The sequence below is a fragment of the Oreochromis aureus genome, linkage group 13 (genome assembly GCF_013358895.1).
Source record: "Oreochromis aureus strain Israel breed Guangdong linkage group 13, ZZ_aureus, whole genome shotgun sequence".
Classification (NCBI taxonomy): domain Eukaryota; kingdom Metazoa; phylum Chordata; class Actinopteri; order Cichliformes; family Cichlidae; genus Oreochromis; species Oreochromis aureus.
In genome coordinates this window covers 15,573,042-15,597,671 of record NC_052954.1, presented here as the reverse complement: position 1 = coordinate 15,597,671, position 24,630 = coordinate 15,573,042, and the positions used below count along the sequence as shown (strand labels likewise).

At 39.9% G+C, this 24,630-nt stretch overlaps 2 protein-coding genes across 12 annotated transcripts in view; both read right to left on the bottom strand.

The window, feature by feature from the left end:
* Positions 1-4,029: 4,029 nt before the first annotated feature.
* zmp:0000000760 (collagen alpha-1(IX) chain) lies at positions 4,030-20,033 on the bottom strand. The gene is made up of 26 exons (XM_039622095.1): positions 19,941-20,033; positions 18,734-18,857; positions 17,258-17,651; positions 17,081-17,158; positions 16,887-16,982; positions 16,752-16,805; positions 13,382-13,435; positions 13,234-13,287; positions 13,108-13,161; positions 12,925-12,978; positions 12,784-12,837; positions 12,652-12,705; positions 12,197-12,250; positions 12,066-12,110; positions 11,935-11,988; positions 11,787-11,840; positions 11,643-11,696; positions 11,430-11,501; positions 11,309-11,344; positions 10,364-10,408; positions 10,235-10,267; positions 7,833-7,979; positions 7,175-7,351; positions 6,368-6,458; positions 4,703-4,780; positions 4,030-4,441 (listed from the first exon to the last, which is right to left on the bottom strand). The coding sequence occupies exons 1-26, from the start codon at positions 20,017-20,019 to the stop codon at positions 4,239-4,241; spliced, it is 2,292 nt and encodes a 763-aa protein (XP_039478029.1). The 5' UTR covers positions 20,020-20,033; the 3' UTR covers positions 4,030-4,238.
* Positions 20,034-21,330: 1,297 nt separating this feature from the next.
* Positions 21,331-24,630, bottom strand: part of dst (dystonin) — a 105,438-nt gene continuing 102,138 nt past the window's right edge. For 10 of the 11 annotated variants that reach the window (XM_039621489.1, XM_039621491.1, XM_039621492.1 and 7 more), the window contains 4 exons: positions 23,608-23,798; positions 23,241-23,351; positions 22,552-22,678; positions 21,331-22,433 (listed from right to left, as the gene is read on the bottom strand). In XM_039621489.1, coding sequence (XP_039477423.1) covers positions 22,177-22,433; positions 22,552-22,678; positions 23,241-23,351; positions 23,608-23,798 — 686 coding nt within the window. In that variant the 3' untranslated portion in view covers positions 21,331-22,176. The remainder of the gene's footprint in view (positions 22,434-22,551; positions 22,679-23,240; positions 23,352-23,607; positions 23,799-24,630) is intronic. The other variant, XM_039621500.1, reaches the window with a different exon arrangement.

The window sequence follows — 24,630 nt, the reverse complement described above, 5'->3', positions numbered from 1 at the left end:
TAATGCAGATCATAATGCAAACACCTACTAGATAGATAGATAGATAGATAGATAGATAGATAGATAGATAGATAGATAGATAGATAGATAGATAGATAGATAGATAGATAGATAGATAGATAGATAGATAGATAGATAGATAGATAGATAGATAGATTGGTGCACATGGATGAAGTCTGCCTTCAGGGCTTTCTGCCAGAAAGGTTTTCAAACATGTGGTAAACATTGTGAAGGGGTCTATTTTAATACAAACCATCATGATCTTTTCCCAAACCAAACCAAGACGTTTTGGTCAACCAAAAAGAGACTGAAGAAGAGCATAATCAACAACAACAAAAAAAAAATAGTTGGACCCTTTCAATCAAAAGACGGTCATGCACAGGATACAAACCACAGTCTCCTTGGGTAAAGTCATGTGCTAGCATTTTGTACCCCCACCAAAAAGGACTCTTTGTTGGGCTTTTATTTGGCAAACATTCACATGTTGCTTGAGGAAACAACCAATTCTGTCTCTGAGGTATATAAAAGTGTTCATGTAGTCTTGTCTGCAAGTGTTGCTTCAAAAATGATCTTCTCTTGGTTAATTATTACACAACCCATTGTGTTTACTGACCCAACAGAGCAGGATAAATAATGTTGTTTAGGTGAATAATGGAAAAACATGCGTCTGGACTTCTTTAAGTTTTCTTGAAGACGTTTCACCTCTCATCCAAGAAGCTTCTTCAGTTCTAAGCGCAATTGGTGGAGAGTTGCCCTGGCTGTGTGGTTGAGATCATTGTCTTGCTGAAACGTCCTCCACGTTCATCATCCTGGTAGATGGCAGCAGATTTTTATCAAGAATGTCTCGGTACATTTTTCCATTCATCCTTTCTTCAGTTATATGAAGCGCGCCAGTTCTGTATGCTGAAAAACAGCCACACACCATCATGTTGGCAAGTCAAAACCTCACTGTTGGTTTGGTGTTTTTGGGGTGATATGCAGTGCCTTTTGACCTCCAAACATGGCGTGTATTATGGCATTCAAAGAGTTGAATCTTGGTCGCATCTGACCACACTATATTCTCACAGCATTTCACTGGCTTGTCTATATGTTGTTCAGTTATCTTTAAATGCACTTGAACATGCTTCTTCATCACCGACAGTGCTCACTGGATCCTTCAGTAGTGTAAAAATTCTTCTGTAACTGGTTTTACCCTTCATGAGATGTTTAATGTGTGCCACCTGGTAATGACACACCTTTTTATAGGCCAAGCAGCTGATATTAATTTGCAGTAAGTGGCAGGAATACTTTATATTTGCTGATAGATTTCAGCTCGTGACCTTTAATGCTTTTTTGCACCTCCCTTTCTTCACGTGTTCAATACTTCTTCCCTGTTTCATTTCTCATTATTACACATAACTTATGGAGAGCTATAGTTTGATATTTTTTGCATGTGTGAATTGGATGGGTTGTTACAGGCATCTGCTGAGAATTTCATGTCAATAGCGCCTTTAGAAATATATTTACTTAGAAAATTGGTGACATATTCAATACTTACTTTACCCATATCAGCGCTATCTCCCACCATTATCAAAACACTAAATGAGGGAATTTGTTTTAGAAGAACGGTGCTCCACCCCTTGGTGTTGTTCCAGAGACTTGTCCCCTTTAATTAGATCTCTGTCTGTATGGAAAACGTAAATGCTTCAGTATGACAACAAATTCTGTAACTTCTTTTTATTAACAAGTTCGCCTTTAGGCAATAATGTGGGAAAAAGGCAGATCAAAGACAGCTGAAATCAGTTACAAGCCTCCTTTGTATTTGGCTGTTCATCACTGTAAGTGATTCCCATGATATGGCCCCACAGGCTCAGGCAAAAGGAATAAAGGCCTTTTTACAGATTCTTGCATTGCCCTCTTTTTCCTTCGTGATCAGAAGACATTTTTGCACAAAACTCAACCCCATAATATTTAACATTTATATCTGGGGTGAACTCCAATGTCCTGTCCTTTAAAAAAAGAAAAGGGATGAATCAGTTTGAAGTCTGTTAATAAACTAAATGAATCTGGTTTGCCCAAATTGGAAAATCATATATCCGCATGAAACCATCATTATGTCATCTGCCCATACAGTGCCATCACATTTGCCAGTATATTAAAACTTGTGAATGGGCTAAAAAGTAACATTAATGAAAGGTTTACTTGTCTTTATTATCACTGTGCTCACTTTCACCTCTACAAAAAACATGACTATAAATTTGGCTTCTTACTCGTATCGACCAACATTTACAGCGTCTGGCAGTTGTTGCTAAATTTTAAGTAACTGTGTGAGGACAACATAAAACAGCTCTATGAGAATCTCTGATTTGGTGCCATCACTTTGAAGCTCAACTATACTGAGTCGTTTTTAATCAACTCATACGCATTAAGCCATATTTATCATGATCACTTGTCTGGTTTGCCACAGAGATAAATAGCAAGCATGTCTTGAAGCAAGTGGTTGAGCACAGAGCGAAAACTCGGAGGATAATCATGGATTAGTAATAGTTTCCATGACAGAGATTGCTATAGCATTCTTTGATGGTGCAAAACAGAGCAGCATGGCACACATGATGCTGCAGTCGCAGAGAGTCTGGAGGATGACCATCTACTTTTGATGGGCTTTGCAGAGGAGACAAACATAAGACACTGAGAGGAGCCACACACAGCGTTCCACGTGTGTTTCTTCTTTCTTCATCAGATTTGGACAGTGGAAAGAAATCTTTTTTCTCAACTCATTGAGTCCTTTGTGGGCTGCAGCATTAATGGGACCTTTCCAGCATGAATGGATCACAAAGCAGGGAAATGCCCCGCGTAGGGCGTTGGCCAACTACACGGCAAATACAGATAGATAGACTCAGCACCTCTTACCCGCGAGCAATTTAGAGCCTCCTTTCCACTTAAGCAGCACCTTTTTCAGCTGGAAAGTCCACAAAAGGCTGAGACTGAGCCAACTCTGCTGCACTGCTGTGAAGCAAAAGCTTTGTAACAGTAGTTAAAGAGCTACTCTGTAGGAAACACTGCAGCATGTGTCATTGTTGTAGGATTTTGAAATGTTTTGCTCGTTGAATGCAAGGACTCACAGATGTGTAAAATTCAAAAGGTTGAAAAGTACACCAGATTTTATTAAAACGCATCATGATGACTGTGATGGCTGTTGGCAAATGTTATAAGGAAATTCAGTGAGTGTATCTTTGTGTGGGATTTTTCTGCTTCGAGGAGATTCTGGAAACACCCATCCAGAGTTAAAAATACATTTTTAATTGGGGTTTCATTTTTCCATGTCTAATACAAAATGAACAATCACAGATTTCTTATTTCAAATAAGACTACAGAGACTCTGTACTTACTTGCTGTAGTGATGGTTGCTGTAAATCAGTTTACAGGGTTTGGAGATAGGAAAATCTCTGAATGCAGTGCAATACCCCTCAACAAAGGAAATAATTATTCACAAGAAATCAAAAACCCAAACTTGATATTACGTTCCAAGTTGGCACCCTATTCAAACACTGCATGTTGCTCACCGAGTCCAAACACCAAAAATGTTTCTCTTTGCTTTTGGAACACTTTAAGCATTTAGCAACATCGTCTGACCCAGGCAATTAAAGCAATGATAATAATAATAATAATAAAATACAGATAAATCTCTTCCAGACTTTTGGAAAGATTCAATTCCGATATTACTGAAGGGGGGGGGGGGAAATGAGGGTAGTTTGGGGGGTTCTCGGCACTTCAGTGACTTGTGCGCTAACGAATGTAGTGTTGTGGAATTTGTTCAGCACACTAACATCACACTAGCATCCAGTGCCTTTCCTGAGAGCAAGCAGCATATATGTCGTTGTCTGCCACATTTTCTTTTATCTTTTACTTTGAGTGGGAGTACCAAAGATTTCTGCCTTTGCCAGTTTACAAAAATACATGCACAGTGTAACAACTGATTAAGAATTAATTAGCAATTATTAGCAATCATCAAACATTACATTGTTGTTGCACACACAATAACATGCTCTCTTACCAAAAATGGATTTTTATTATAAAGATGTGTAATTTTTTATTTTACAAATATATTTTTTGCACCACTTTTGTTCTCACATGATCAGTTCGGGTTTGATTTGCATATTTACATTAAATTTAAATGTATCGTATCAGATTCTAACAAAAAACCCATCCTGCATGTTTTATTCCTTTAAGGTCAGTATTCAACATGTATATTTCTTCATCTATGGTTGATTCCTCAACCTTCGCTCTGCTGGCTGCGGTGTCCCACCAGTGGAGTTCAGCTGAGCACACCCAGAGGTGACGCACACACCTGGAGGTCCTCTAAGACCCGGATGGCCCCTGAGTCCAGGCCGGCCCGTATGCCCCCTTTGACCCTGCCTTCCAGGCTGGCCATTGAAGGCTCTGCCAGGACGTCCACGCTGACCTGCGATGGAGTCAAAAATATTGTTTAGTCTTCAGTTCGTGCAGTCTGCTCAGTGAGCTGAGTAATGCTTCTTGTGCAGGTTCCAAGAGCAGCGTACTTCCAGAGAAAAATCATTTCATTCAGGCCAAGAAGTACTCATGTTACTGTACACCAGCCCCTTTTCCCTGGAATTTAAAACTAAGAATAAGCTGAACATGCTTAGCAAAGATGTCCACATCAGTTGATGCCTCAATTTCAGTTGAAAAGAAAAACAAAAAGTACCCTTTGGTCCGGGGTCTCCAGTGTTACCAGGTAGGCTGTAACCCTTGGCTCCTTTATCACCTTGCTCTCCTCTGTCGCCTGCAATCAAAACACATACACAGATGCATGAGTTCAAGAAAGATCTGTATGTTTGGGTTGCTAGACTACTCTTTACATCACTTCCGCTTCGCCATGCTCTCAAACTTAAGTAGTCATCACTCTGGTCCACTCATTTTCTTGCCTGAACCAATCAGCCTCTTTCCCTTTAATTCTCAGTACTCTTCTGTCACTCTGTCTTTTAGCCTCACTTCTGTGTGTGACCCAGCTTCTTCCAATCTCCATCTCATCTTGGCCAGACAGAGCTCCTCATCCAAGTCTCCACCTGCTTCATCTTTGCCACCACCAGCGTCTAGACACCGCTATGTAGCTTAACTGGAGTGTAATCGCCAGAGTTCTGACTTTACTACTCAAACACTATATTTCAATAAATCATGTTCAGTTCCTTTCTGAACTCTACCAATGACCAAGCTGTTGATGTTGATTAAACACCATACGTGTTACTGAGATCACTGGTAAATAAATGTTGAAAACACCTTATAAATATTCTTCAGTTTCATTGGCCTGGCAGGGGTATGACTGTGACATCACACTAGGGCCTCAAACCATAAATAAGAAAATGTACACGTCGGTTGACGAGGTTTACAACACTGTGAGGTATATGATTTAGCAGTCGCATACTGCATGGTTCATACTGAAAGATACTAAAGGTAGTATTTTTCCCCGTGGTGTAAAGGATGTCAGATACTTCTTTTAAAGTTATTTCAGTGGTGCATTTTATACTTGAAACTAAACAAAGCAGGAAAGCGTGAAATTAAAGGATTTATATATAATTAATACTATCACAGCCTGAATCATGACATTTTGTAAAATCATACAAGTCATATAAGTCAGTTTGGTCTAAGTGTTAAAGCAGTGTTCAGTTAAGTACAGTACTTCAATAAATACTTCACCAAAGTTCAGGAGGGATGAGAAAAAGGGTTCAACAAAGAGAAGGCAACTAAATGAAAAGCTGAGTGTGAAACTTTTTACTTAAGTGGAATAAAATGCCTCATAACACATGAAATCTCCATCTCTCTGTCTGTGAGCAACCAAACTCTGCACACGGGTAAAGCTTGATGGTGATTATCTATATCAGATATTATGACATCATCATATTGCTTGATAACCATGTCATTGCTCAAAAATATGATGCACACAGAGTACACCTGGACCCTGAGCCCTTGAAGGGTACAGGTGGATGCTGGGCTGGTGGAAAGGTGGAAGGGTTTTTTTCAGTAGTGTCCATTTGGGACACGATTCTACGAGAGTGCAAAATCTGTGATGCAGCGCAGCTCAATTTGCTGCCCTGAAGAACTTGAAAAAGACCCAGACACCATGTATTTTGAGTTGTACTGATTACAAAGGTAATTGTTCCAGTCATGATGTACTGATGTATTTCTGTTTTTTGTTTTTTTTTGTCCTGCTCCTAAGAGGCCAAAAAATAAAATGATGTCTGTTTAAGTATAGGATATTATAGCTTTCTTTCCAGCACGTATTCTGCCTAAAATAAACCTTGATTAGTTATCATTTTTTCATGTATATCAGACTGTATTCATAGATACAGTCTGCCTTGTTTGTTATTCATACCTGCTTCTCCTTTTCGGCCTGCTTCTCCAGCTTCTCCGTAGAATCCCGGTGGGCCCACTTCTCCTTCCGTGCCATGATTACCAGGATCCCCCTGACAACATCATCAACAGGAAAACACATTGTTAATCTTTTGAGTGTTTTCAGCTTGAACCTGGCCACCACTTAAGTCCTGTTTCACCTCTAACCAGCTCTGAACAAAAAGCCTGAAAAGATTTATTTGGCTGATAATTCAATACTCTGATGGGAAAACACTGCATTTTACTGGTGCATCACTTGTTTTGGCACCAAACGCCACAACATCGGGCTTACCATCCGAAATCTAATGTAGAGGAATATTTTTATATAGTCATGGTTTCAAGAACATTCATCAGCCAGAGAGTTATTGTGATTAGGAGTTGTGGGACATGAATTGATTCTACACTGTATAATAATGTGGAAAAGCCTTTCTAATCCAAGGACAGCCTTGGTACTCTCCAAAAACCATTCAAAACAGACCAAGTGTCTAGTCTGTGACTCCTTATTTGTCCTCATGGAGACGTGGAAAATCGTAATGTTTTCATTCCAAGCTTTTCTGCCAAATACTTCAGCTCTCTTAGTCCAGTCCAGACCTTCGCAATGTGTTTGCATTTTACTCAGCCAGGCAGACAATAATGAACAATGTATGGAGAATGTACTTGGACTCTGACAGTGTGTTTAAGCTAAAGGTCTGCACAGGACATGTGCGATTTTTTTTTTCTTTATAGGGAATGTTCCTAGAGTGTAGACTGATACGTCTTGAACAGTGAACACCCAAAGTGTAAAACTCACAGGTGGTCCGGGGGGTCCTTTCTGTCCAGGGGGACCAGGGGCACCCATGGGAACATCCCCGTACAGAGGACAGACAGCAGCACATGTCCTCTTCACTGAGTTGGCAAACATGGACATCTGCTCCAGGACCACTTTTTTACAAACCTCAATCACGTGTTGAGCAGGGAGGGTAGGACCCTGTGTAAGAAATCATTACCACATCCATCACTGGAAGGAACCCAACCACGGGACATGTAAAATGGAATATTACAGGACGGGGCACGCTGAAGCAACGGCTGCCTCTCTGAGGGAAATGCAGCAAACAAAGCCAACAATATTTCCCGAGGCTCATTATGGATTTATAGCCACACTAAATGAAACTCTTGCTGTGACTCACTACTGACTGCAGGCTAATGAGACACTGTTTAAATGTGTTCTTGACACCAAAGCTGTTACCAAACACTGTGTGTGCCAGTCAGTGTAACTACTAGAGCAAATGATTACTCTGCTCTTTCTGTGCCATTTTTCACAGAACGATGACGTGCCAATTATAGTAGAGACAGCTTTTCATCTCAGTTACAGAGCTAAATACAAACAGTTCTACTCTATACTCTAAGCATTTAAATGTTATTTGTATCAGCCACAAAAAAAAAAAGTCAGAGGCTTGTATTTTACTTACTGGGGGACCTGGCGGCCCCTGAAAACCATCTGGTCCAAGTTCACCTCGAACACCCTTGACTCCGACAGGACCTGAACGTCCAGGTGGGCCTGCAGGCCCGCGCTTCCCTCGTCCTCCCTGAGGACCCTGCTTACCCCTGTCTCCAACCTACACAGGATGTTAACAACATCAGCAGGACACGATTCAGGATGGAGCAAGCGTATACGTCAGGACACAACATATAATCACTTCTGCATGGATGCAAGCTTTATGGAAAGCATAAACTGCTTAAAATCTGTGTCAAAACAAGCTGAATGATATGAATGGTTATAGGATTAGGGATAAATGTTATACTGAATACAGGAAATAAAGAAAGTGTAAACAGACATTTAAAGAGTAAAATCTTTCAACCTCCCAAAACCTGCCCTGGAAGTATAATGTATAAATATATTTTTTTTAAAAACATGATATTTTTATGGACGTTTGAAAATAGAAATTAAATCTGGCAGAGAGCTTTGAGAAATGTGCAGAATTCATTTTAGTGCATTTGTGCTTCTGTTCTTATCACATTCACAGATGTTCTAAATATGTTTGGAATGTTATTTAATGGATTCGTATCATGTGACGATCGGATTTTCTAATCGCCGTAGCTGCAGAAATATTATAGTGTTAGGAAACTCCACACCTGCAAGACTCCTCTCTTCAGTGACTCAACTAATCACAACTAGCCTGTTATATTAAATCGGAGAACTGGGTTGATTGCAAACGACAGCTTATAGTGACAGAAAAAAGGTTCGTGATCCCTCTGGAATTCCCAGGAATTCTGAATTGATTATTCATAAAATGTGCTCTAATCACAGTTATAGCTGCAATCTAAACTAATAGCACAGAAACATTTGTACTTTTCATGTCTTTATTCAACGCATTGAGTAATCACTCAGTGCGTTCTCCTTTACTAGCCAAGACTTTCAGCAGACACTTCCTGTAGCTGCTTATGAGTCTTGAACAACAATAAAGAGGAAATTTGGACCATTGCTCCCACAATAAGTCTTTCAAAACATTTCTTGGACTGTTCTTGATGGAACGGACCTCATCAGGTCAAGCCAAAGCTCAACTGAGTCAAGATCAGCACTCGAAATCAGAAAAGGGATTTTTTTTCCCCCCCCTCCCCTCCCCCTTTCCATAATTCTTGTGCTGTCTTACTTGTGTGCTTTGGGGTATTGTCCTAAGCTTCAGGTTATGTGATGCTGCCCTCACATTCACCTGTAAAATTGATCTCAATGGCTGCATGTCTTTCAGAGGTAAGGCAGCAAAACAATCCCAAATCATGATACTCCCTGCACCATCTGTGGTTGGGATGAAGTTTGGGTGTTGCTGAGGAGTTCCTTTATTTCCACTTAAGTCTCATCTGTGACAGAACAGAGTCTCAGATGTGTTGTGGAACATCTCCGTGGACATTTGTAAACTGAGGACGTGTTGCAAAGTGCAATTCCAGTAACATCATTCTTATTCTCAAGTGGCATTTAAACACTGTAGCAAGTTTTATTAAAGTGGGGTTTTTTTTGTTACCACCGAGGTCTTTGCAGGTTGTGCTCTTGATGTGATCATTGGAGAAGACCTTTGTTTAGGAAAAGTAGCAACAGTCTTCAGTTTTATCCATTTGTTTCTCTTACTTTGGCTTGAACACTTTGAAAAGTGTACTAGAAAGCAAGATTAATGAGTTAGCAAAGTGGGTTGAGCCTAGAGTCGGGGGTTTTCAGTGTCACAAAGGTGGCTCCCTTTTTACCTGGCTAGATCTATGGCAACTTATGTTGAACACATAACTTGGTCTTTAGTAGATTATGTTCAGCGTTTCAGCAATGCAAACTTTGTGTTGTTGTCATTGGAATTTGCTTGTATTCAGATGGTGATGCAGTAAATATATAAACGTATTATCTGGTGCCATAACTATCCACTATCATTAAGATATGTGTTCAATTAATACAGTTAATTTCACTTAAATCTTGTGACAAACTAAAGCTATTTCCATATCTCCTTTATTAGACTATGGGAACGCAACAAACTGAGAAACCTTTAATTTTCAATTGTAGACAATGCACTTTAAAATTTCAGACTTCTTAGAAATAAGCAGCAGCACAGTGAGCACACTAAGGGGTAATATAGATGCATAAACTTGTAAGAAGTGCAAAACTTATGTTGTAATTCTCTCCGACTTAGATGACACTCAGTCTGGAACTTCAAGTAATTCCACAGAGTCCAAAACTTTTTTTCCTGTAACTGTAACTGCAATTGAACTCTTTAAATCAGTTTGTTCTTGAAATGTACACCAAGACTTTTAATCATTAGTCTGTGTTAGAATTATTCTTGCTTCAATTTATCGTTAAGAAAAAAACACACATACAGTCTCATGTATGAAATCTCACCTGTCCTGCCGGGCCCTTAACTCCTTGTTCCCCCTTTAAAAAAGTAATTTGATGTTAAGATAGAAAAAATGAATATGTTGAGCAACAGGTGAAGAACGAGCAACAGGGAAAAGATAAGTAAGGCAGTACCTGTACACCTTTAACTCCTTTAATACCCTGGATTCCCGTGTCACCCTGTACAAGGCAAAAGAAAAATAACATTTTCATGATTTTTTGCAATTAGTTTGGTTCGTTATATTCATTACATTCACACTGAGCAGTCCCACACATACTTTAGCAGGTTAGTCCCATACACTAAAGTCCAACACTGTTATCTACTCTACTCTATCATTTTTTGCCAGTGTTCATCCCACATCCACTGTGGGCTGACAGCTGAGATGATCCAGTCACGGAGCTATGAAATATTTCAGTAAGCATATCTCCTGCATGCATTCTAATACCATATGTCCATCCATGCTGACCTTTACCAACCCATATGGTAAAGTCACGTTTGTGAATTGAAAACACTTCTGAGTATGCTTTACTTTAAATTACTTTTCATTTATTTATTTATTTATTACATAATTTTTTTTTTTGTATTTCTTCTTCATGTGAAGCATGAATATCTGCCCTTTTCATTGGTGCGGGATGTACGGTAAACATCGAGAGCAGGTCCTGCGGGGGAGTTTAGCACTTTTAGTGACCTCCTGTCCATATGGGGAGACAAAAATACACTGAGCCAACATGCCCTGAGCAGCAGCCTCTGACTTGACATATATTTGACAAACTGTTTCCTCGAACTCTACCAACTTATGTTACATTAGTGGGCAGCGAAATTAAGGATGGTTTATATAACATTATAAAAAAGTGCTGTCTAGTATCTAATTGGACCTACCATTGTTACCTAAATACAAGGTTGCTTTCCAAACCAGGAAAATGTCTTGGTTTGGAAAGAGAATCCATCTGTAAATCTTAAATTCTACGTGGCTCATTGACCCAGCAAATGATTCCTAAATAGCAGCTATAATTGAACCATTAACAGTAATTTTGCCCCCATTTTATTTCTCAAATGGGTAATGGATAGGGATGTATTACCTTGGGCCCTTGTTTTCCAGGCATGCCCACATGTCCCTGTAAAAAGATGACATGGTTTAATAGCTCGAAGAAAATGAACTAGTGTTTGGAAGAGTTAAGAAAAGTCATCTGGAGCACTTACAGTGGGTCCAGGTGGGCCAATAAATCCAGGTCTTCCTGGCTTTCCTGCAGAACCCTTGTAACCTCTGGGACCCTAGAGGATATAACATTTATTAACCAACCTAAGCTACAGCTTTATCCTTTGTCATTTCCCTTTAGGATGGCAAACTACTTTACAAACAAAATGGATTATGTGCTGTCTTCAGTGAATGAAATGCCTGAAAATGTGACTTACAGTTTGCCCTCTGGGACCCATTTCTCCTGGTGGCCCCAGGGTGCCTTTCTCCCCCTGTAAAAGGAACAAATGGCCAGGTATTAATCTGCCAAAAAAACTACATTTTACACTAATTTACAAAACCTAACAACATCAATGAGTTACCTTTGCTCCACTTTGTCCAAGTTTTCCGCTGAGGCCCTGTGGTCCTTGATAAGCCTGTAGAGAACAGATGACATTTACAGTATAATGATAAATGGGCATTGCTTCCAAAATTCTACATAAACATGCCATTATAGGCAGAATATAATACCTCTATTCCTGGATCACCATCTCTGCCAGGTAAGCCCGGATCTCCAATAATGCCCTAGGGAGACATATTATTTTTGCAAGTGCAAGTGAGCCCTCAGGTGTGATGCGCTGAGTGTGTTGGCAGTGATTTACCTTTGGTCCTACGGTGCCAGCTCTGCCCACAGGTCCTTGAATTCCCTGGTTTCCATGACAAAAACACTCATAAGAATTCAAAATGATGCTGTTATAAATGTAATCAAACAAAATAATATATCCCCACTTACAGGTTCCCCCTTCAGTCCAGGAGTTCCCCTTTCTCCAGGATCTCCCACAATGCCCTGTAAATTCATCATACAAAGTGACATAAGTTAGAATGTTGCTTTATCTGCAACACATTTGTTTCAGTAGTAAATTAATAGGAAGTGCCCTCATATAATTCATGCAGTGTAGGTATCATGTAGGTTATCGCTGCAGTTCAAGCCTTTCTTCCAGTGACTCACCAGCTTACGTTGATATAGTTCAGGCCCTCAGATCTCAGCCAAAATCCAGCCACATGAACTAATGTTGTTTATGGAGACGGCACATAAGCCAAAAACATAGCTCTATTCCAGTGTTTTACAACATTAAAAATGATTTACGTGTCCTTCACGCTCACATAAGGGGATTTTGAAGGAAGCGCACAAAGACTGTAGAGTGGTTTTTTATGGATCATGGAAAAGGGAATCCCACAACCACCCACCTGCTTTCCTCTAAGCCCAGGTCGTCCTGTTGCACCAGAAGCCCCTTTTTCACCCTAAAAATAAAAGCATAATGGTTTCAGATTATATAATATGAGGGAAAAATTAAGTAAACTGGCAGGAAACTTGAATACCTTAACTCCTTGAAACCCAGGAATCCCTTCATATCCTCTGATGCCTTTAACACCCTTCAAGGAGGTCAAAATGTTAGCTATACAGTAATTATATAATGATTTGCTTAAGGACTTACCACTGGGCCTGAAAGGTTAACTTACAGCTTCTCCCGATTTTCCAGTCTCTCCGATGTCTCCAGGTGGTCCTCGAATTCCCTGTAATTACAGTCAAATGTCAACATTAATTTCTTTGAGTGATCTATAAAGTTATATAGCTACAACAACAAACTTATAACTTCATTAAGTGGCATGCCAATTAAAGCAAGAACTCAAAAGAGTTATTACCGTAAAGCCCACTGCCCCTTTTAATCCTTTCAGCCCTTTGGGACCTCTGTCTCCCTGTTAACACAGCATCCCATTAATATTCATCATCATTCGTAAAATTCTGAGGTAAAGAAAATGATAAATTACCACTTGGCCCCAGGGTCCTCTCATTCCTTTCTCGCCTTTGATTCCTTCTTCACCCTGAGGATGCAAACATGAGGTTTCATTAATGAATCTTGAGAACGAGCCAAAGTGAAGTGCAGCCCTGATGGGATCGTTTAAAGACAAATCTCACCTTTGGGCCTGGTTCGCCAATGTTGCCATAATCTCCTGTGTTCCCCCTTATGCCCTGCAAAATAAAGTTTGACTTAATCAAAAGCAAGACTTCTTGCACAACAGCTATTTGTTGGTGAAAGGCCTGGGGAGCAGCGTAAAATTTAATTAATGGTGACTGTTCTCACTGATTACAACTTAATAAGATTTTAGACATTAAACTTTGGATACATCAGACTAAGAGTCTCTTACACTTCAGACATGGCAACTTTCATCCCTAATAAACACAAGGAGGAAGGGTGGAGTGCTAGAGAGATGAGTGACTGAGTGATTTGGGGCAGAAGGACAGCAGCAAGAGAGAAAGCGAAGGTCTACAAGCTGGTATCATGTATGGTTTGGAGTGAGAGTTCAGATTGAGCAGTTTGGAGACAAAGTTAGAGAGTCGAGGCTGAGATGGTTTTGACATGTGCAGAGGAGGGAGAGTGGATATACTATACAAAGGATGTTGAAGATGGAGCTGCCAGGCAGGAGGAGAAGAGGAAGACCACAGAGAAGAATCATGAATGTAGTGAAGAGGACCATGCAGAGTGCTTGTGTGACAGATGGGAAAGGGTGAGATGGAGGCAGATGATCCACTGTGGCAACCCCTAAATGGAGTAGCCAGAATGATTATTTGGCCACTGTCAGACAGAGCTAGAATAGAGAAAGAAACATCCATCCATTCACTTCCGCTTATCCTTTTCAAGACGGAGACAACCATTCACACCTATGGGCAACTTAGAGTTTCCAGTTAACCTATCCCCACTAACTGCATGTCTTTGGACTGTGGGAGGAAGCCGGAGTGCCGGTAGAGAACCCACGCAAATACGGGGAGAACATGCAACCTCCACACAGGAAGAGAAGGCATAGAACTCAGGACCTTCTTGCTGTGAGGCAACAGTACTAACCACCATGCCACTGGGCAGCAGAAAACATTGTAGATAAAAATATGTTTCTTCCCTTTCCCACCAAGAGTCAAATCCATAAATCTAACACATCACTTAGCTAATGGAATAAATTACCTAAATTAGCAAAACCATTGACATTATGTCAAAACATAAGATTAAAAACACTGCAAAGTCGACGATATAAACAGCCGGAGAAACATAAATTGTCATTTTTATGCATTATTTTTGCTTATTTTCCATTATGCAACATTATTGGCCTTTGTATTAACCTTAGCTTTAGAGCTTTAGACCCACAGCTGGTGAAAATAGCGTTCAGTAGAGAATGGGACAAATGCTTTGTACAGTGTCACAGCAAATTATTTAGACAAACATAAAAGCAGTACACAGTAAATAATGTTCTTGGCAAATAAAGGAAGATTTGTTTTGCCTTTTTGTTTGTGTTTCAGTGAAAAAGCTGGCTATCTAGTTGTTAAGCGTGTCTCTATATTTATCTGGTATTGATCTTTTGATTTAATTCCAAGCAGAAAGAAAAAATGAGACAGTATATTTCCTAAAATGTCACATTATTGCTCTACAAATTAGTCCCCAGCCAGTGAGTTTAGTTTAGCCCACTTTGACCTGGCGGGGGGGTGAGGGGAAACTTGGTTAGTCTCTTTTAAGATCAGTCATTTGGTGCTCATGTGTAATAGATAGGTGTAGTATATTTTTTATCATTGATTTTTTTTTTAAATCTTTTGATCTTAGACTAGACCATCTAATGCTAAGCTAACATTTTCAAGGCTAGAACTTCCAAGTATTAAGCTTACCATTTGGAACAAGTTTATTTATTTTTCTTGCTGTCAAACTAGTCTGAGAATACAAATAAGTTTAAATACTGTAAATGTCAGCGCTCTCATATTAGTCACTTCAATGAAAAATATACACAAGCACTATTTAGGAAACCTTGGTATAACATGGATCACTGTTGTTTGCACAGATGCTGAGTTCCTTAGTAGTAGAAGGAAAAGTGTTTCCCAATTGGCTGCATTTCACTAAGTCAGCAAACACATTAAGCAAGGCCAGGATGCCTTTGTCGTGACAGTTTATTTGTCTATCTCACTTAAAGCTGTCTTTACGCAGACTCAGCTGGATGGAGTTGAACCTCTAAACAGTGAGCCGAGAGGCATGACCTTGAACTTTATGACATATCAGAGGCAGTGAGGCTGAGAGGAGCAAAGGACCACCCACCACCTGAGATGGGCAGTTCATATCCTCTGTGCCAGGAAATGCCCTCGTCAGATGCCAGCAGGGAAGGAGATAATCAAGCTGGGGTTGTGTACTTCACAAGCCAGCAGGAGATCAAAACTCTAACCACTTACACAAGACAGATGTTTATTCCCAGAGGCGCTACAGCCGCAATTTGGGACATGAATAATGTAGCATGTACACTTCTGGAAATGTGCTCTAAGTGTATGTGAGTCTACAGGCCTACATGTGCTTACTCAGGCGGCATGGGAGATTTCTTTGAGAGTAAAGGGCATGTTAAAAGGCCAAACTGACGCACAAGTATAAAAAAAATGCTCCTTCTTTAAACACATATTCAGAGACTTTCTGATCCGTGCCAATAACAGTGACTGCTAAGCATCAAAGAGATTAACAAGTCATAAATTTAAAGTGGAAATAATCATGTCTGCAGCTCTCTGAAGGATAGAAAAGTGAGAGTATTTATTCATTCACTGATGCATGTATAACTGGCTCCGTTAGCCTAATGCTTTAATCTTTTGAATTTTCTGACACCTTTTCTCTTTTTCACAATTCAATCCTACTCTTGTAAAAGAATGCGCCTTTTAGAGAAACAATACATTTGACAAATTTTACACAATAGTTAAGCAATCTAATGCCACTCATTACCAAGCACTTGGAGGGCATGGTTATTGCTCAACTGCCTTGTTTTCCTGTGTGTGGGATTCATTACGTTTCGAGCGGTTTCTTCCAAATGGGAAAGCAAAACCATTACAAATCCTGTGATCGTTTGCCAGTTTGAGTTTAATCCTGTATTCTAAAACAACAGCGCTTGAATTTTAAGATGCAAATGCATATTTCAGAGCTACAACAACAGCTTATTGTCGCATCCATGTTGGTTCATGTTTATCTAGGATTCTTCAACATGAGTTTTCGAACTGTGAATGGAGCCCCCGTGTTTACTATCGCTAAGCGCTTCTGCTTCCAGATCTGTTTCCATCCTGTCGTCTCTCAGTTGTGCTTCTGTTGCCATTTTCCACAGCTTAGCTGCTGTCTCACGAATGAAAGTTTTACAGTTTCCCTCACCCACAAGCCAGCTTAACTCTTTATTGAGCAGCAAGAGGAAGAAGTTCTGCTCATGCTGAGAATACATGATGTATATACTGCAGTATGCATTCATCCAGTGAGGTTTGACGCTTGCATGGAATATTGAATATTTTTTACCCAGTTCCCTGGTCTCCCTGGGTCTCCATCCTCTCCCAGAAGGCCTCTATGACCCTGCAGAAGAATAAAAAATATGGCATGACAGATTCAACTTGTCTGTCAACTTAAGCCAGTTGCATGCAGAATGACATTCACCTTTGGTCCTGGAGCGCCCTGGATGCCAGGCTGCCCATGCATACATTTGCAAGAGGGTCTTCCCCCCGTGAGGCCGATCTCTGCATATCCTCCACACTGCAATGGACATATAGGTAGGTAACCATGTGACTCCACACATACTCCACACCTATCACTAAAAACAGAAATCCAGTGATGTTAGACGGATGACTCACCACGCTCGAGAGCTCACAGCAACCTTCTGAATAGGCCTTTTCTGGGTCACATGACACTTCCATCTGCTGTAAATCCACCTTGAAAGAAATGGAAGACAATATGAGAAAATACAGTTATATAAAAAAATCAAAACAAAGACTAGTTAAAATAATTGAAAATGCAAGGTGTCAACATACAGATACAGAGCGATCTCCTGCAGCACGCTTTACAATGGAGGTATATCCTTGGTGGATGATTGGCCTTGGCTCATCAATGGACTCCACTCTGACCTCTTCACAGTCTATCAGCAGTTTCACCTGGCTGCCCTTCACACTCAGTCCTACCTTGTGCCACTCTCCATCAAACACCTTCTCCACACCATGGAAGGTCCTCAGCATCTGGCTCCCATGGGGGCTTGTGAAGAAGAAGTCTAAGGAACGTGTATCACCCTGGAACCGAAGACCAACCAGCTCTTGTCCCTCAGGGTCACTGATCTGCCAAAGGTTCCAGGAATGCTTGGCAGTGTCTTTGGTCGCCCTAAACGTTGCAATGACCGAGTAGTCTGAGGGAAGTCCATCTGGGTACACATCGCTGTGGCACAAGAATCAGGTTTAGAGGGCTGGGTGACTAAACAGAGGGTACTTTATTTCAGTAGTTTAATAGTTTTATTTTATATGAAGAAGTAAAAACTGAGACACTTGACCTATGGTGGGGGTGCATTGTGTTTTATATATCACTAGTGCCAAAGTTAGATTGGTAGCTAATTTACAGCTGTAGTCTGCACAAAACTAAAAATAAAAAATTAAAATTAAAATGCATGTTCTACATAATAAAGTGTCAATCAATGTTGCTAAACTTTTAAAACAGATGTTTTAAATGGTGAACTTGCACAAAGGCAGGACCTCCCTCTCTAAGCAAAATGAAGCCATCATTAACACCTGTGATTTTCCTACTGTGACAAGTCAAATTCTCTGATGTGAAAAAGCTCTATTGTGGGAACTTGACCTGCAGTGCTTTAACTTGCGTCAGTGACACCTGTACCAGAATCCTACACCACAGTTGTTTGTTCATACTGCAGACACAACACAGTTGCCAGTGTTAAGTTGTCCAACAAAGAGAAATTTAACACCAGTCTTGAAAGATTAAAGGATTCAGCTCCGTTTGCACTCCTGACCAGATGCAGTGTGATCAGAGGTGTCCTCTGCTGCACCTGTGACCACACCTGATATTCAGTGTACACTCCTACACACAGCTTGGTTACACCACTTGAGATCAGTAAAACAAGGTTTTTGGAATATTCTCCCCCTGAAGGGAGGGAGTATGTAATTGGTTCCATTTGTTTGTCTGTCTGTCTGTTATCAGTCTTGCATCCACAGTTTTTACAGCTATTAGAAGCCAAAGATTTCAGGCAGTTCTGCTCCAGTCATATGGGTAAAGATAATTAAAATAATTAATTTCAGCATGTAATGCCTCAAGGTCATGGGCCAAAGGTCAGACATCAGCCTATAAGAGGAGGCTGACATGACATATTGTAATAAGAACAACATAAAACATCAAAGTTTTAGTGTAGACCTTCGGGGGAAGTTCTCTGAGTGCTCTTGTTTTAAGTTAGTTTTTAATGATTTCTAAGCTTCAGTAAGGTTTAGCTGGACTCAGGCAGAGCAGATCTGTACCTCATGGACTTCTGTAGATGGATGGAGGGGTTGATCCGGTAGGCCACTGCCTCAGGTTGAGAGCCGTCCACCCTCCTCACTCCTCTTGAGTCAGGCACATGAAACTCCTCCAGTAAGTCAAAACCTCGCAGCACAAACACTCAGGTTAGTTTGCTTTATAACTGGTTGAGCATCAAAGGTTTTGGACTATTTCTGAATCTTATGTCAGTGCTGATATCACCGACTTTTATTAGATAGATGCATTACTCAGTGTTGTTATTAATGCCATCTAATCAGTGAGGTAATCCATTAAACCCATTAGCACAACAAGGCTGTTTATTTTCCTTCATGGGTGAATTTAACCACTAAATTTTAAACACTGGATGCTTTGTACTGCACTCTGAATGAGATCAGCATTGCTGCAGAATTTCCTGTAAATGTGCAGATTAAAGCTGGGGAATGTTTATGATTACAGACACTGTGACCTAAATATACACCTGCTAAGAAATATTAGCCTTAGATTTTTGGAAAACACTGTTGCTAGGTTATTTTTATGTGAATTGGCTTGTTTGTGACTTTAATCTGTGGATACTGAACAGGACACCATAGCTAAGAAAATGTTAAAAAAAAAAAAAAAAAAAAAAAAAAAGTGTGCAGGCTGCACACTCTTTGGCTCCAACTAGTAATCTAATCCTCAAAACATTTGTTCCTGATTTCTCTTTTCTTACTGATTTTTTTTCTTTTTTTTTCTTTGCTGCTCTGTTTTCTGTCAAAAGAAATAAAAACACAACGATAACTGGTTTTTAGTGACAGCATAACTCTGCTGCAGGAGTTCAAAGGTTAATGTGCAAACCTTAACCCTGCTGCACACCTTTTACTGTGCATACTGGCATGGAGCAGCTGTTGGACCAGGCACTAGACTAGGCTGACAAACACTGACATCTGCTGGTCAGAGTACAGTAGTGGGCTACCGTTTAGAAAAAAATGAAAAAGAAAAAAAACTTCCCAACAAATACTTAATATGATATTTAAGATTATAACCGGTGTTTACTTTTTTACCACAAAGGGCTCATTTGAGATTAGATGGCATCATGTATAACAACAGCTGCACCCACACAATCAACCAACACCTGTCTACATTTGGTTATGATGCATAACAACTTGCTATTTTTATACATTCAAAAATAGGCAGTAATATGAGGTTACACATTTAAAAAACTAAACTTACTTGTCAACTTTTGACACTGAGCCAGTCGCAAAAGAGAAAAGAGAGCCACAAACACCAGCATATTTTTCTGAGCTGGCATTTTCGGGTTTTTGATGTCTGGGATTATAAGTGCCTGTAATACAGCAATTAAACAAACCAATAATTCTAAGAGATCAGGTCACACTCAGTGTTATGTTAATATAGGCTTTGTGAAACACTCCGATGTCTTCCAAAAGTACTCCCTCCACATGCACAAAGGTTAAAGATATCGAAAGAATACAAGGAAACTAAGAGTAATAATAATACCAATAAGAAAGCATTTTTCTTACTATGTTTTATTGCAAGATTATCTTCAGTATGAGCTGTAGTCACAGCTTTGCCTACGCAAATGATTTGCAGTTTAAGCAACTAGATTATTACCTACGCTACAATTACAAAACTAGATGACATGTGTAACTGATCCAATTAAATTGTCCTCAGCTCAACAACCTGATATCATTTATTGCTTTTAAAACTTTCCTGCTACCTCCTTAAGTTAAGAAAACTGTATGGAATATTAGAATTACTTACATATTCCTGTGAAACTTCTTGGAGTTCCTGTTGATAGATCTTTCCCAGTTTCTGGTGTGTGGATTTATCCCGTTCTAAAGTGCCATCACAGGGCCGGTGTTTGAGCTGAGCAGGAGGATCATTCAATCACAGGATCCCTGAGAACCCCTGAGCTCCACTCCACCTTTGGTCCCCAGAGGATCCTTCTCTTCTCATACGCCAGCCAGACCTAAGACGACTGCACAGCCCTGCGTCACCACATTGAAGAAGTGCAGGTATACTTTATGCAAGTTAAAACTACTGAAATGATGCTTCAGTGTTGGAAAATAATCCTGTCCTTGAACTTTGATCAAAGTTTTGATCAGTTATGCTAAAAAATAGTTGCATTTAGTGATTTGCCTTCAGAAAATCAGTTTCTCTGAGAGAAAGATGCAGTATGTCACAGCTAAACACAAGACGCTCTGCAAACATTCCATGTAGAAAAGATCACACCTTCAATCTAACCCACCACTGCACCTAAACACTGCTGAATTATATTGCATACAATAAATACCTGCAACAAATGAAAAAAAAAAAAAAACAGAACATAAACTGGTTTGAAATTTTACTTAATAAAACAAGTTCCCATTTCCCAAGTTTTCCAGCTTTTGTAAAAAAAAACCTGACAAACAGAGATGAAGAAAAATATCCATCCAGTCTCTTTCGCTTATCCAAATCAAGGTTGCAGGGAGGCTGGAGCCTATTCAGGGAAATCTATCAGACAGCTATTGAGAGATTGGCTGGTGGTGTGACCAACATCAGAGCTACAGGGCCATTGTGAAGTTGCCCACGCAGCTAAAAATGACAGAGGAGACAGAGGCGATTCTGTGGTGCACACCAGTCTCTGGTGGCTTTCTGCAAGCAGGTTTATTACAAAGTAATGTTACAGTAACAATTTCAGCTCTACCGAAATTAACCATACATTGACATGGATGCACAGAGAATGTCTACATGAAGTGTTACCTCTTCGAGGTCAGAGTACTCATTTGCTGTGAGGTGTTTAAACAAAAGACGGGCTGCAGCTGCTGACAAACGGGGACATAAAAGCGTCGTGGTTACGAGGTTTCTGCTACTTGTCTTAAATAGGGGTTTTCGAAGGCTTCTGCAGTGCTTAGTGGGGTTTATTGTAATATATTGCATTGCCCTTTAAATGCATGTTGGCAGTATAACATAGCACTTAAATAGATAATCGCAGTGTGTCGAACGGTACCATAATGCACCATCTACTCCAAACAAAAGCATACATAAATAATAGTACATTCAGTAACTCTTAGAGCACTATCCTGCATCTTTGCCCTTCATTAGTGTAGAAATGTTAGTTCGGCTTGATCATTCCCAGATTTTCTAGTGTTCATCAATCCTCTACAGGATTTGCATAAATAAAAATAAAGTACAATAAAAACAATTTGACATATTTTCACAAAAAATAAAATACATTAAAAACAAATACACAAGGCCATTGACTTTCCATTCTCACAAAATATTAAACCATATTGCCTCTTAACAGAATATTTTACATCTTTGCAAGAATTTAAATAACACGTGACACATTTGCAGTCTTTTTTCTTTTTTTTTTCTTTAAGTTACACATCTCCAGTGTCCATTATGTGTTTAGGGTGCAAATAGCTCCTGGGTTGTTTGTTTGTTTGTTTGTTTTCAAGGCCACTGTCTATCGCTTCAATCCCTTGGCCAGTTTGCTTGTAGGGGTCATTCTTCTTTGAGGTGTGGGGATCTTAGAGGGTTTCCCTCCGTGTTGACGGGATGCGGAGCGAGGCGTCGCTCTGGCAGAGTCGCCGACCGTCTCGGAAACATCTGAGCACACGGACTGGATGTCTGAGATGTCAAAGTCGGAGGCGTCACTTCCTCTGCGACTGCTTCCTCTGCTTCCGGCTTTACTTCCTGGTCGGCTGGAATTTTTTCTCGATTCTAGAGAGATAAAATTGGGAAACACTTTAAGAAACACTGAAAAAAGAATTCAAATTTAGATGTGAATGTGACGGATAGATGTGGAGAAAAAGTTGCAGAGATGATGCTTTCTACTCACCACCTATTGTCTGATTTCGAGCTTTTAGTACAGCAGCGCTGATCAAGCTTCCCTCTTCACCTGACTGAAATCCTTTGCCGGACAGGTACCCAGGCAAACGCAATTTGCTGCCTTGAACCGGATTACTCTGCGAAAGAAAAAACTTTTATTAAAATGTAATCAGTGGCAATTAATAGTAAAAAAAATAGGGGACCAAATTTTTAAAAATAAAGGTCTTGAGTATGTATATGTAATAATATTATTGAGTTAGTCTTAATTTTTATAAAAAAAAGAAACATTTTAGTAAAATCATAATTTTCCCCATAACTGAGGTGTATCAGTCAGATGCAGTTAGTATGAATTCATGTACAGCAGAGCAATACGTCATTAGACATTAATGAGATGCAGAGGTGACATATGAAGTTGTACATGATGTAGTGGTATAAAAAAAATAAAGGTTAGGAAAGAAAAGAGTTAGCGATTGAGCCAATTATTTAAAAAAAATAAAGGTTATGGACCCAAATAAAATCTAATAAGCTCATTTTGCATCTAATTATTTTCATTTCCATCCAATGAAGTTAGAAGTAAATCTACACAAAGGCACTTTTTACCTCTTTTTTTTTTAAAAAAAAAAAAAAGATTTTTCAATAGATTTCAGTTGGGTCATATATCTGAAGTGTTTCACATCATGTGCTGTATTATGACTATACCTCTGAGGATGAACCTTGGCTCCCAAAGGAGTCTGATGATTTAAGAGGAGTGGAGGGTTTGCTGTTTGTAAGCCATGGCTTATCATAATTGCGGGTTATGTGTTGGGGATTCTGGGGAACAATGGCAAATCAAAAGACAGAGATATGGATTCACAAACTCAAAAACTACCAGGAACACAGGATGGAAGAAACACAGAAATCAAACAACAAAATGATCAAATTATGCAAGGGTAATTAAAAAAAACAAATTAAACAGCAGATAAATGAGAGGAAAATCATGATGGTGGTGGAGAGGTTGGGGGTGAACGATCTACAGTGAGACAGAATGAGGCAGCAGCCAGCTCCAATGGCAGGTGTAGCCTCTCACCTTGGGTGTGCTGGTCGCTGCTGGGTTGGTGGGGACGGGGAGGCTCTGACTGGAGGTGGATCTGTTGGGAGAAGCTCCTCGAGATGACGGCCGAGACCTCCGGCCTCTGTAGCGGAAGCTTGCCATCACTTGAGTGGTTCCCTCTGGGAGGATGAACTTCTCTCGCAGCTCCACATTGGTCCTGCCTTTAGCTAAGAAGACACTCAAAATGAGCCATGATGCACGAATACACCTGTCACTGTTATTTTTGTGTTAATGGTGATTAAGATGATGGTGAGTTAACAACCCATCCCCTCATTTCTTTATATTGTGCCAGAAAAATGGGAAAGAGATGCAGAGATTTATTAAAACATGCAGACTGAGATTAAATGGGAAAATAGTATATAAGGCAAAGTCTGAACAATTCTAATGAGCTTTTATTCTTCAGCACAGTCTGAACTCACTTATGAGAGGCTTCTTATAGTTTCTTATACCTAGTAGTCTTCAGGAATAGTTCTCCAATTTTACTGAAGGATATTCAAAGTTCTTTTTTAGATGTTGGCTGCATTTTGTTGCACACGGCTTTAATAATGTTGAGCTTCAGGCTCAAGGGAGCCCAATCCATGACAGACAGCGTTTCACTGTGGGCTCAGGATCATTGTCATCCTGTTAAGTGAAGCTGTTGTCAGATCCTCTCCAGATGGTATTGCATGTGGATCCAAATCTAATGGTAGTTTTTTCTGTTCATGATTCCAACAATTTTGACAAGATTCCCGACACCACTGTCTGAAATGAAGCTCCAAACCACGACAGAACCCCTACTAAATTTTACAGATGGCTACTGACACTCACTGCTGTGTCTCTCCTGACCCCTTCAGCACATATCGATCATGATTTGAACCAAAAATTTCACATTTGAATTTATCACTCCTTAAGACATGTTGCCACTTATTTTCAGTACAGTTCTTGCATAATTTGGTGCACATCAGTCTCTTCTCTCTGTTTCCTTTTCTTAAGAATTGCGTCCTGACAGCCACATGAGTT

Coding starts and splice junctions, on each gene's coding strand:
- zmp:0000000760 (XM_039622095.1), bottom strand. CDS start 20,019: ATGCCAGCTCAGAAAAATATGCTGGTGTTTGTGGCTCTCTTTTCTCTT. Junction 10,409..11,308: donor CTGGAAAACAAGGGCCCAAG/GTAATACATCCC, acceptor TGCCTTGTACAG/GGTGACACGGGAATCCAGGG. Junction 4,442..4,702: donor TGGAGACCCCGGACCAAAGG/GTACTTTTTGTT, acceptor ACTCCATCGCAG/GTCAGCGTGGACGTCCTGGC.